At 43.0% G+C, this 13,187-nt stretch overlaps 1 protein-coding gene across 3 annotated transcripts in view; it reads left to right on the top strand.

Annotated features, from left to right (window-relative positions):
* The window catches only part of LOC123982260 (LIM homeobox transcription factor 1-beta-like), a 56,264-nt gene extending 54,753 nt beyond the window's left edge, over window positions 1-1,511 (top strand). For 2 of the 3 annotated variants that reach the window (XM_046067694.1, XM_046067695.1), the window contains exons 8-9: window positions 892-1,050; window positions 1,257-1,511. In XM_046067694.1, the coding sequence (XP_045923650.1) occupies window positions 892-1,050; window positions 1,257-1,444 (347 nt within the window). In that variant the 3' untranslated portion in view covers window positions 1,445-1,511. The remainder of the gene's footprint in view (window positions 1-891; window positions 1,051-1,256) is intronic. The other variant, XM_046067696.1, reaches the window with a different exon arrangement.
* The last annotated feature ends 11,676 nt before the right edge of the window (window positions 1,512-13,187 follow it).

The raw sequence follows: 13,187 nt of genomic DNA, 5'->3' as shown, positions 1-13,187 counted from the left end.
AGACGACTGAACTCAAGTCAGGCCAGGTGGGCTCTGTTTTTTGGACATTTCAACTTCTCTTTGACTTACAGACCCGGCTCTTGAAACATAAAACCCGACGCCCTATCCAGAGCCTTCGAGGAGGAGAACGTGACCCCAGCTCCGGACACTATCCTGCCCAACTCCTGCATTGTCGGAGCTATCACTTGGAGCATCGAGAAGGAGGTGAGATAGGCTCTCTGTAACGACCCAGGTCCCGGTAATAGCCCACCTGACACCTTATTTGTTCCACTCTCACACAACATGGGCACATTCCTCCAAGTTAACTTGCCATCCCGGAGTCACTCGCACCCTAGCATTTCTCCGCAGGCGTTTCTGGTGGCCCACGATGGAGGCCAAGTCATTTGTTTCTGCATGTTCTGTCTGCGCCCAGAATAAGGGATCTAATCAACCCAGCACTGGACTGCTTCTTCCCCTCCCAGTTCCTCGATTCAGTAAGTTTGCTCGTTTTCTGCCCATACCTGGACTTCCTTCTGCTAAGGCTACTGCTGAGGTCCTGGCTAAGGAGATCCATGGCTTGCCTTGTGATATTGTCTCTGATCGTGGTCCCCAGTTCACCTCAGCTCTTTGGAGATCCTTCTGCCACGCCATCGGTGCCACGGTGAGCCTGACCTCCACCCCAGTCCAACGGCCAGGCCGAGCGTGCCAACCAGGAGGAGACAAGGCAGCGAAGAGTCTTTTCCAACCAGGAATTGGAAAGGACTCTTCGCTGCCTGGTCTCCTCCAATCCATCCTCCTGAGCCTCCCAAATCCACTGGGTCGAATACGCTCAACACCCTGCCCACCTCTGCCACAGGTCTGTCCCCTTTTCGGTGCCTATACACTTTTCAACCCCCTCTATTTCCCTCGCAGGAAAGGGACGTCATGGTGCCTTCGGTCCAAGCCCACATCCGACGCTGCCACCGGACATGGCACCGAGCCCGTGCATCCCTGCTTCGGGGCTCAGGCCGCTATCAAGATCAGGCCAACCGTCGGCGCACTCCAGCCCCGAAATACTCCATGGGCGACAAGGTATGGCTCTCCATTAAAGCATCTGCCCCTGAAGACTGATTCAAGGAAAGTGTCACTCAGGTTCATTGGCCCCTTCCCTGTTGAGAAGATCATTAACCCCGTCACCGTTCACCTTAAGCTTCCACGTTCCCTCAGGATTCATCTATCCTTCCATGTTTCCTGTATCAAACCTGTCTTCATTAGCTCTCCGTTGCCGCCCCCCTCAGATTATCGACAATGCACTGGCCTTCACTGTACGCAGGATTTCGGACTCTCAACATCGTGGCCGGAGTTTCCAGTTCCTAGTGGATTGGGAGGGGTAGCCGGAGGAGAGGTGCTGGATTCCTCGGCGTCAGATACTGGACCCTGCTCTGGTGAGGGAGTTCCATCAGAGGCACCCGGGGAGGCCAGGTGAGCCGCCAGGTGGCGGCCGTCGGGGAAGGGGTACTGTCACGAGGCCCCGGCTGTGAATGTTTGTCTGGAGTGCGTGTTGTGAGCTTGTTGTGTTTTTGTTTGTATGTCTCTGCTTGGCTCTCTCTCTCTCCAGTCTGGGAGCTGGGGGCGTGTCTGCTGCGGGCTCTGCTCACACCTGACCCATCCTCATCAGCGCACCTGACCTTTGTTCCATAATCAGCCACGGCTGAAGTAGGAGGCTCAAACATCCCGTCCCCGCTGGATCGTTGGGTATTCACGCATATGTGGTGTCAGCCCCAACCAACCTCGGAATCTGTCTTTATCTTTTGAATTGTTTTTTACATCGGTCTAACCTGTTGTCTCTCTGTCTCAGAAGACCTCCATCAAGCCTCAGCAAACCACCAGCCAGAAAGCTCTCAGTTCCGCCCACAGCCTGGTCATTCCCCCGCTCCCAGTCCGCCAGCAACAACCTCGGATTTCCCCCTATCCTGGATCTGGAAGGGAGCCTCTTCCTCTAACTCCTGACTTCCCCCGCTCAATCTCTTTTTACTTAGATCTGTATTTGGGTCTTCTCTACTGGGTAAAATCTGACATATATAAATACACACATATAGTATAGTGGTACTTAGTGAGGAAAAAACACAAAAACATGCTGTGTTTGCCAGAACAACCACTGCAGCTTCTTTGTCTATCTTCGTCTATTTTTACAAGTTTGGTTGCCCCTCCCCTTCTGCTTCCAGCCAAGATGGTGGTTGTTGGATTCTTAAGGTGTGAAGTGTCCAGCGTTCCACACTCAAATTTTGAACGTTTCAAAGGTACCATCCAGGTACTCGCAGTGCACAGCATTTTGCAATAATTGTCAGTGCGAATGCACTTATGCAACCAAATTACAGAAGAACGCAAATTGAGACTCGGCTATTGAATCATAATAGCCACCTATGTGTGAAAACACCAGGTTGAAATAAACTGCTTATCCGTGAACATTTAAAGCCTTTCATGGTGCTACAACTATAACTCATTTGACAATGTTGTGCTATTTATAACAGTACCTCTGAGGAGGTAGTTTGTGTAATGTTTCTCCATATGTAATTGATGTTTCAGGCAAGACAAAAACAACGTATTTAAAGTGCCGGTCGATTTGGCGACACTTGTGGTTACTGGTGGTAGGAGCAATTGTGGTTTATTACTAGAGCAAACATTCATTCAACGGCTCAGAAATACAACTGAAAAGCAGATGTGTATCTATTTACAGTGAAACTAAACAAACTCAGGTTGTTTAAATAAAGAAGTCAGACAGTAACAATTGCAACCTCAATAGGATTTTATGCTGCACATACTGTGAGTAGTTTTCCACACCACAGCAAAACACAGTTAAGGAGTAGGTTATTTAGCTGAGGAGCCGAAGCTGTGTGGCCATTAGCATGCAGACACATTTTTGATGAATGACCGCGGTCAGAGCTAACCTCAGTGACACATACAATGTGTTTCCGGGGACTGCTTTACAAAAAATCCAACACTGTTAATGAGAAGCAGCAGCAGTAGGACATTTTGGTTTGGGTTAACATTAGCAGTAACTAAATCCAGCTCTGATACAGCTGTATGAGAGTGAGCAGTAAACAGTCAGGCTGATATCAATTAGATTAAATTACAGTAACACAAGATCACATCCTGCATCGTTTCCTGTCAACCCCTCTATGGTAGGCAGTTTGAATCCAGCGTGGAAATGGCTTATTCTGCCACTAGCAATAAAAACTACAATATAGACAGGTGATTATAGAATGTGAATGGCTATGGCTATATATAAAAATGCCACCTGAGGACAACACAGACTGTGGATACTTTTAAACACGGCCTTAAGACCCACCTTATTAGCAGAGCTTTTGGTTGATTTGTACACTTTTCTTTGTCCTATTGTTTTTATTCTTACACTCTATATGTTTTATTTTTAGCACTTTACTGTTTTTAATCTGTAGCATTTTAGGATTTGTTCAAATATAAAGTGCGCTACAAATAAAATGTATTATTATAATTATTATTCTGTGTGGAGTTTGCATATTCTCCCTGTGTTTGTGTGGGTTTTTTCCATATGCTCCGGTTTCCCCCACCATCAAAAACATGTTAGGTTAATTTTCCTGTCCGTGCCCCTGACCAAGACCCTGACTGGCTTAGAATTTATGTTGGTCCCGGAGTGCTGCACAGTGGCTGCCCGCTGTTTCTAATATCCTTAGTTAAAGGTTAGATGCAGAGAATTTAGAATCCTTCTTCTCACCTACAAATCTCGTCAGGTCAGGCACCATCTTATCTTAAAGAGCTCATAGTACCTTGCTACCCCACCAGAGCACTGCGCTCCCAGAATGCAGGGTTACTTGTGGTTCCTAGAGTCTCCAAAAGTAGAATGGGAGCCAGAGCGTTCAGCTATCAAGCTCCTCTCCTGTGGAACCAGGTTCCAGTTTGGGTTCAGGAGGCAGACACCATCTCCACATTTAAGAGTAGGCTTAAGACTTTCCTCTTTGATAAAGCTTATAGTTAGGGCTGGCTCTGGTGAGTCCTGAACCATCCCTTAGTTATGCTGCTATAGGCCTAGACTGCTGGGGGACTTCCCATGATGCACTGAGCTCCTCTCTCTTCTTTCTCTCTCTCTCTGTATGCAACCTCATCCCATTAATGCATGTTACTAACTTGACTTCTTCCCTTTCCCTGGATTTCACTTGACATTGCACTGTGTATGTGACAATAAACATAATTTCAAGGTGGGAACAACCACACATATTTCATCCTTAAACAAATGGAACACACACCTACAGGTACACACTAGAAAGATCAATCAGCTACACAGCCCAGACAGGTTCTGCAAACAGTCACACCTCAGATTTGAATCCAATATTCCCTACTGTGTGATTTCCATTTTAGAGCTTATACCTGCCAGATGCACATGCTATATCTGGGTCACTTAACAGTACATGTAGTTCACCTACCTCTTGACTTGGTTTCATGACTGACAGACGGCAACAATATTTACCCACCATGCAACAAATCCCTTCCTCCTCTTTGTATGAGCTGTGAGTGAACATAAGTGGAATAACTCCATTTGTTCTGGCCTGTCAAGCTGCTGGGTGAAAGACAAACAGCCGCCTCTTTGCCAAACAATTCATCATAAAAAAGTGATGCACATACACGGCAGCACACAAAGACAGCTCATGGTTCGGGTTCAGTCAGGTGGAAGATACAGAGTGAAACAGATGTCAATGGCTTTCTGCACGATGAAACCTGCCACCCAACAACATTTGGCCTTGATGTTACTGGAATACATTAATAAAGTTTATACAGTATTTCCCAGGCCAAGGTGACAAAACATACCCACAGCACTCAGTGGGCTTTCATCAGATACCTAATAATAATAATTATAATAATAATAATAAGTAACATATATTTCAAATATTTCTCTAAACATTTTTAGATTTCTATATCAATCCTGTATTATATAACTCAACAGCTTGAGCAGCTCTGTGAGGATATACCTCCACGAAAAATGGCAGAACACGGAACCATCCCGTTATTTGGAATTGGGAGGAGCATACGAGCAGTATTCCAAAATGACTACCCTCACTGCTACCCTTGTAGTCACACCATAAAAGCTACGTTCACATTGCAGGCCTTAATTCTCAATTCAGATTTTATTTTTACCAGATCCGATATTTTTGATTGACAGCTAACATTATTGTTTAAATGTGGCTCATATCAGACTACCAGTGTCAACTGTCCACAGCCTGCAAGTGACTGGCATACGCAGAAGAACAAAACAACGTCACACGCAGCACGCTGTCATACAGAAGTAAATAAGGAGCCACAGAGGTTAGCTCCTGTTAGCTCATCCTTGCTAACCCTTACATTTTTCACAGGAGACTCTCTCTTGGTTTCCTCTCACTTAGTTTTCTCTCTGAGTCATTACTCTGATTTATGACAAATGTTACATTACATTCATTACTGTTTCTGGTGCTGTACAATGCATATACCGCACAACTCTCTCTCCCTCTCTCTCTCTCTCTCTCTCTCTACTGTTTCCCTACAAGTAGCATGAACTTAACAAAGAAGATAGCTCGCAGTGCGGTGGATTTCAGGCAGAAGAAAGGGAATTTGTAAGCAAATGATAGCAAGATAGATGAGAAAGAAAGCCACAAGTTGAATAATGGCTTTTGTGGAGCTTTTTCATTCACCGCAGCTCCGTCTTGCGCGGTGCTGGCCACTCTAGAGTAACATTAGTCTCATGAATTCTGATGTGACTGTCCAGACTGAGGTTGCATTATAAAAAATCCAACCAGTATCGGATTTGGACCACATATGACAGTAACTCAAATCTGAAGAGACCCTCCAGGTAGTCTGTGCTCCAGTTGGTGAATGAAATTCTTACATTTTATTGATGTGATAGCAATAATTAGCTTGTATCTGTGTTGGCATACATGGCTTGTTAGCAAGCTACGAGCACCCCCAAGCTGTGCCAACGATGCTAAGTTAATAGAAGTGTACGTGCTAACCGCAGTTTTAAAAGAGCCAAGAGTGTGGCCCTGCCAGCTACTTACACCTCACTGCTTTGTTTAGCCTTTTCTTTTTACTTTTACTCCACAACACTTGAACACTACTGATGACACTGGGTTCCTATCAACAGGTTCTGTTATGATAACTGTTGAAACACATTATTTCAGTCACACAAAACTACTTTTACATTTGTAACCTTTTAATATTGATGTTTGCATTAATGCAAGACATGCTTTTAAATTGTTAAATGATTGCTTGTGTATTAGGAATAATTTTTGTTAAATAAAATAGACCAGACTAAATATACTTAAAATAGCAGCGGGGATAGTGCACCGCCTTGGTATATGCCACACTTGATAGTGACTTGTGCAATTGGCTTTGAGTTGGCTTCCAGACTTGTTTTCTACAGCCCCATTGAGTTCTTGACGAAGGCTATTAGTCTCTTGTTGATCTTCCAGTATTCCAGTATCCATGTATGTGGCATTGAGTCGTAGGCTTTCTTGTAGTCAATCCAGGCGGTGCACAGATTGGTCTGCCTGCTCTTGCAGTCCCGAGTGACTGCTCTATCAACCAGTAGCTGGTGCTTGGCTCCCCTGGTATTACTACCCACTCCCTTCTGTGCCCTGTCCATGTATTGAGAAATATACCTACTCATCTTAGCCGCTATGATGCCTGACTGTAGCTTCCATGTTGTGCAGAGGCAGGTTATTGGCCGGTAGTTGGATGGGATTGTTCCCTTCTGGGGGTCCTTCATGATCAGGACTGTCTGTCCTTGGGTTAACCATTCTGGATGGGTCCCATCCATCAGCAGTTGGTTCATTTGTGCTGCCAGGCGTTCATGGAGTGCAGTTAGTTTCTTCAGCCAGTAGGTGTGGATCATGTCAGGGCCTGGTGCTGTCCAGCTCTTCATACCTGCCGCTCTTTCTTGGATGTCTGCCGTTGTAATGGTTACCGGATCTTGTTCTGGGAGATTGCTGTGATCTGTTCTTAGATCCACTAGCCACTGAGCATTGGTGTTGTGGGATGTCTCTTTCTCCCATATGTTCTTCCAGTACTGTTTAGTCTCAGCCCTGGGTGGATCTGATCTTGTGTTATTACCCTGCCACTGAGAGTACACTTTAGATGGTTCACTGGAGAACATCCGGTTTATTCTCCTGGCTTCTGCTTCCCCCTCACTGTATATCTCTTTAGGCGGGTGGCCAGAGCGGTAAGTCTTTGTTTGGCAGTTTCCAGAGTCTCAGGTATTTCTTAGGTAGCCTTTCTGTTGCTCTGAGAGCTGACTAACTTCTCTTCGTATTGCCTTGATCCTCCATGGGGGGTAATGCCCTTTGTGGCTTGTGGTGTTATAGCCAAGCATCTCTAGGATCACTGTTGCTGTGGCGTACATCAGCTCATTGGTCTCGGTTTTGGCTTTAGTAGGGATAGTATGTAGTGCTGCATTCACATCTTCTAGCAGACTTTCAGAGGGTACTTTGTCACTTAGCCTTGGCAATGTTGGTCGGTGTACTTGGGGGTCCAGCTTAGTTATGATCTTCAATCGTAGGCCAGTCGCCCATATGTTGAGTGATTCTCTGATTGTGGGGATGATGATGACATCTCCCCCTTGCCGTAGCATATTTGTTGTACCTCATCAATCTCTAGTTGTGATAGGAGCTGCAGTTTGCGGATGTTAGAACACTGAGCTAGGAGTTGTTTCTTTGTCAGTGTTGATGATGTTTGGTTTCGAAGCATCCATATATCCCATAGTCTCTGCATATAAACCCTCACTGGGATTGCTTGTATAGTAGCATTGCATCAGATCCATATTTTCTGTTCTAGTCCATGAATGTCTTGTTCCAGTTTGTCATCAGGTTGCCCTGGTTCCCTAGCACCTGACGCAGACCTTGTTGACCTGGGCGACGTCCGAGCTGGTATGTCTCTTGTATTTGCAGTTTCACTCATGCCTGGTAGCATTAAGGACCTTGCCTAAGGTTCCACCTGGATACCCCCGCACTGACCAGGAATCGTACCCATGATCACCTGAACCAAAGCCAGTGGCATTAACCAGCTATCCAGGAGCTTATTTTATATATATATATATATATATATATAGAGAGAGAGAGAGAATTTATTGCAACGTAAACCATAGCCCATATATTTTTTTAAATGATCATAAAACACAATTCAATTCAATTCAGTTTTATTTATACAACAACCTCAGTTCTGGCCTGATAACAGTTATCTCACAGCGCTTTTCATAAAAGAGCAGGTCTAGGCCGTACCCTGTGATGTTATTTACCGAAGCCCAACAGTTCCCACCAAGAGCAAGCACTAGGCGACAGAGGCAAGGAAAAACTTCCTTTTAAGAGGCAGAAACCTCGAGCAGAACCATGGCTCAGGGTGGGCGGCCATCTGCCTCGACCGGTTGGGGTGAAGGAGAGAGAGAGAGAGAGAGAGAGAGAGAGAGAGAGAGGGAGGGAGGAGGCCTAAACAATATACACACAGAGGTAAGACAGTAAAGTTATGATAATATAGATAATAATTGTAATGTTAATGATAATAATAATAATAATAATAACGATAGGACTTGTAACAATAATTGTAGCAGAGGGTGTCGAGCAGGAACACGGGGGCAGCAGCCACAGATCCAGACTCCACAGCTCCAGAGCCAGAAACACCTGCAGGAAGTGATAGGAGGAGAGAGGAGAGGGACGAGAAAGCACAAGACTACCAGAAAGGGGAGAAGTTGAGTTAGTAACATGCAATAATGGGATGAGGTTGTGTAGAGAACACTGGATCAGTAGGCCTGCACACCAAATGACAACGTTGACCTTCAAATCTAACCTTAACCTAAACCTAATCTTACCTAAGTCTTCACGCACACACACACGCACACACACACGCGCGCGCACACAGACACACACACACACACACACATGGTGCAGGAGTTGACACTTGTTCATAAGCCTTGTTGTGTGAATGACCAAAATAAAGTGTTGTTTTTGGAAATTGAATGTACTTTTCTCCTTTCATCATAAATGCTGTCAATTTTGACCCCTAACACAATAGATGTTTGCTATGATATTGATATTGATAATGATATTTGCTCCAACAACCTATTATTGTTTTGTTTATCATTAGCCTCACAATTTAGCCTACTTGTCTGTTTTGTTAATCATAAGCAATAAAGTAGGAGATAAATTGTGCCTATTTTAAACTAAAAACAATTTGTACATAGTAAGTAAATGTGGTCTAAGGTACATAAAATATAAAAAATACACGCGCTAGATGAATCATCATGTACCTAGCAGGTGAAATATTTTACTGGATGATAGTGTTTTCTCAGTGCTTCAAACACAGGTCTAATTTCACCTGCAAACACTTGGGGTGTAAACTCTTTTTGAAAAAATAGGAGGGTTAGGTAATCCAAAATTTAAAGGAAGATCGTAGCTTGCCTGTTTGTTGATAATTTCAAAATTAAATCAGATATATTAAGTGATGCCAAAGTCATCGCTCCATTCCCCCTAAAAAGTCCAGATTTTTGGTCATTTCATGGTCATACAAGGTACCCACTAGCTAATTAATAAGTTCCTCCCAAACATTAAGATTATTGCTTAGTAGGTCATATATGCCCTGTAATGATATGATAGGTAAACAGTAGTTGAAACGCCTACAGTCTAATGTTACTAGATCCCAAATTGTTACCCCTTATTCCATAACCTTACATCTTGTTCCCCAGTACCTACATTTATGTATATGGTACATACAGTACTGGTACACTGTTAGTACAAAAGATTACAACATAACTCTGGAGAAATGATGCTGTATGTTGCCGGCTGTAATCTAAAGCATTACCAGCTTCTGTAGTAAAGAGATCTCCACCTGGAGCGAGAGTAACTGCTCATTCAGCTCAATTCACCTCAATAATGTCTCCGGTTCTACAGTAGTTCCACTTGAATCCAAACTGACTGCTTCACAGTATGAGGGACTGGCTGGGATTAATTTTACAACTATTATATTTGTGTTCTGATGGGCCAGAACTAAAATGTTCACATCAAGCTGGCTAACATTCTAATAAACATTAATTAGTAGACCACAAGAAGATCTGGATTAGTAGCTCTGTACATGTCAAACAAAACACCACCAACATTGAGATTGTATTTTCACATATGACTAAAACATAGACATAAATTATTTGTTTTTTTATTATTCTCATACACTCAAAGGATAATGACAAGTACCTTACTAAAAGTCTCTAACTTGCCGCTGCCACCTTGTGGTTAGGTTGGTATTTTTTAGATCATTTTAAAAACTAGATATGGAATCTTGATTTCTTATGCAAGAAAATCAAAGCGACAACAGTTAAAAAAAAAAAAAGCAAAACTCATATCTCATAAAGGGACTCAATGACTTGGGGTAAGAAAATGAGCATGCTCTCATGAAAACAAATATAAAAACCACCTGGCCAGAAGTCCGTCCAGTAATTTAAAAAGTTATTAAAGGTTCTCTTCACAGGCTATGTGATGCAGTCTTTTTATAGAGACACTTAGCACAGCTGTATACAGTATGTCATAGTCAGAAGCAACACATAACATTGATTATCTAAAGCAGTGATTTATAATAGCCTATATAAATAATAATATAATATTTATACATAATTAAATATAATATTTTAGCCTCTTGGAATTTAAGAAATAGATTTATGAAGTGTTTGTCCATTCCTTTTTTGCTAAAATAGTAGTATCCTGCCATAACACACTCCTCAGTTCAAACTTTGAAAAATAATCTTTTTGCCACACAGGCAAAAAACAGATGACAGTTGTGTGAAAGTAAGTGGTACCATTAAAACTGTTGTATTTACTATGTGGACAATATATAATTCTAATATAATTCTAAAGTACAATTAATTAACAATTTGCGTTGATTTGTGAGCTGTAGTTTCTCCGGTAAACACACCAACCTCTTTGGCTGCCGCAGTCCCTCACACCCAGCCTGCTGCTGTTAGTTCTCCTCTGGACTTGCTCTTCGTTGCCAGAGTGTCTCTGGGCTAGGCAGAGTAGCCAGGCAGGGTGTCCGCAGGGTCCTCCAAACGTGCTAGCAGACCCACCGGCACTTTTTTAAAGATAGTGATTACAACATTAAGTCTGAACTTTAATTAAAAAAGAAAAAAAATAGTTGGTCAAAAGAGTAAACTCACTGGTTGGGGCACAAAGATGTTATTGAAAGCTCTGTAAAAAAAAAAACAAGCAAACAGAGCCTGTGATGACAATTATTTTTGCTAAAATACATGTCTGGGATGGTGTGTGGTCCCTGCTTTTGCAGCACAGACATCAATCTTTTAAATATGTTTTGAACCTTTTATCAATGATTTTAGTTAAAATTACTCTGCACGTGGACATTGGGGTTTTTTGTTGAACTTTACTTTCACTCAAGATATTTCATTTTTGTTCTATATACTCTACTCTGCAAGGACACACCCAATGTGTATAGATGAAAATGACACTGACAAACACAGATGTCGTAGCCTGTCATTAACTTCTGCTGTGATTGCTGCTTGCCTCAACTTCAGCCTCCCCCAACATTGACTTATGACTCAAGAAACTGACAATGATAGCAATAAGCACTAAATGGAAGCTTCAAAATTTCCACTAAGTGAGTGATGCCACTGATAATCCACAGTTGGTCTCGATTGGGGAATGATCTTGGTAATGGTTAAAAGAAACCAACATTTACTCACTGTCTGTTGCTTTCTGCAGGTGTTTCTGGCTCTGGAGGTGTGGAGTCTGGATCTGTGGTTGCAAGCCACCTACTGCCCCCATGTTCCTGCTCGACACCTGCTGCTACAATTAGGTCCACATTCATAGACTTTGAGGCTGTCCCACTGTCAAATCATCATCTGCATGAGGGCTGTCTTGCAGACATTTTGAGCCCTTTATGCACCCTTTTCGTGAATATGCATTTCTGCAGACTTTGCCTGAGGGATACTACCCACAGATCACAGCGTTATGATATGAAATCACTGGGGTTACCAGGGGAACCCCGGAAATGAGACAAAAATCCCGGCAAACCTGCCTTATAAGAGAAGAAAAAAGAAAATTGGTAAACAAATGAGCATGAAAGGAGCAACGAACCCTGACATTAACACGTTACAACACAAAGCTCACTGATGGTTCATATAGCCAGGGTTGTGTACAGTTTGTCCTATGATGGCATGATGATTATTGACCTGAGCCTATCATCCACTCGGTAGGGCAAGAGCGTTCAAGACATATAACTCAGGTCTTAAGTGCCTTGGCCACAAAGAAAGTAAAAACATAAAACGTCAGTTAAGTCTGTGAGGGTTCAGGGCTTAGGGTTTAGGGGGGGGACACTGAGCATTTTAGCTTGAGGTGTCTACTGAGTGCTTGCTCATGGTGTGAGTTGTACGGTCTCGGTAAATAATATTACTTAATAAGAGTACAGTCTGGACTCTTTGTTTGTCCATTATCAGAGGCTGACTTGTCATACCATAAAAACTCCAAGTCATACAACAGAAATCTGAAGAAAAACTTTTTTTTTTATTGTAGCCAACCTGTATCAGAATCAGAATGTTATGTCAAAATGCATACACTTACCAAGCAAATATTGCTGTACTATATGAACCTAATATTCAAGTGCTCATGGCTAGTCAGTAGGGCCCATTCCACAGTCTGTCATTGCATGAGGCCCCTGTGGCCCTATTGGCCTGTAATATGAGTCGTTTCCCTGACTTATGAGGCTGATTTGTTTATTGCTTTATATAGAGCTCCCTATTTCCCTCTGCTGAGATCATTTGAAGCTAGGGAATCATTTTAGGCCTTAACATGTACTGAAACCTAAGCTCCCGCTGCCAGACGTTATTCATTAATAACAGCAGGCTCGCAATGACATCAGTAGCACACAGTGAAAAGAGCTCTGTCATAAACTTTAAAGATGGCTGACACCTGTCTGCAGCTACATTAGAAGGTTGCTACAGTGCCAAGACCATATATGAGAGGCTTGTCCTTCTTTTACCTGCTGCTTCAGGTGAGTCTGGAAGACGTTTGTCACCAGCTGGCACTGACAAGCAGACTGCCGTTTTTTACCATTTGTGCTGAAATGATGTTTTTCATGTATGCCTTAGCAACCAGGTACACATTTAGAGCACAAACTAATGCTGAAATATGAGAGCACCCATAATGATGCATGTGTGTAGCTGAAAAAGATCAGAACCT

The sequence above is a fragment of the Micropterus dolomieu genome, linkage group LG13, assembly GCF_021292245.1.
Source record: "Micropterus dolomieu isolate WLL.071019.BEF.003 ecotype Adirondacks linkage group LG13, ASM2129224v1, whole genome shotgun sequence".
NCBI classification, from domain to species: domain Eukaryota; kingdom Metazoa; phylum Chordata; class Actinopteri; order Centrarchiformes; family Centrarchidae; genus Micropterus; species Micropterus dolomieu.
Note: the sequence above shows the minus strand (reverse complement) of the source record. Positions and strands in the feature narration are given on the sequence as shown.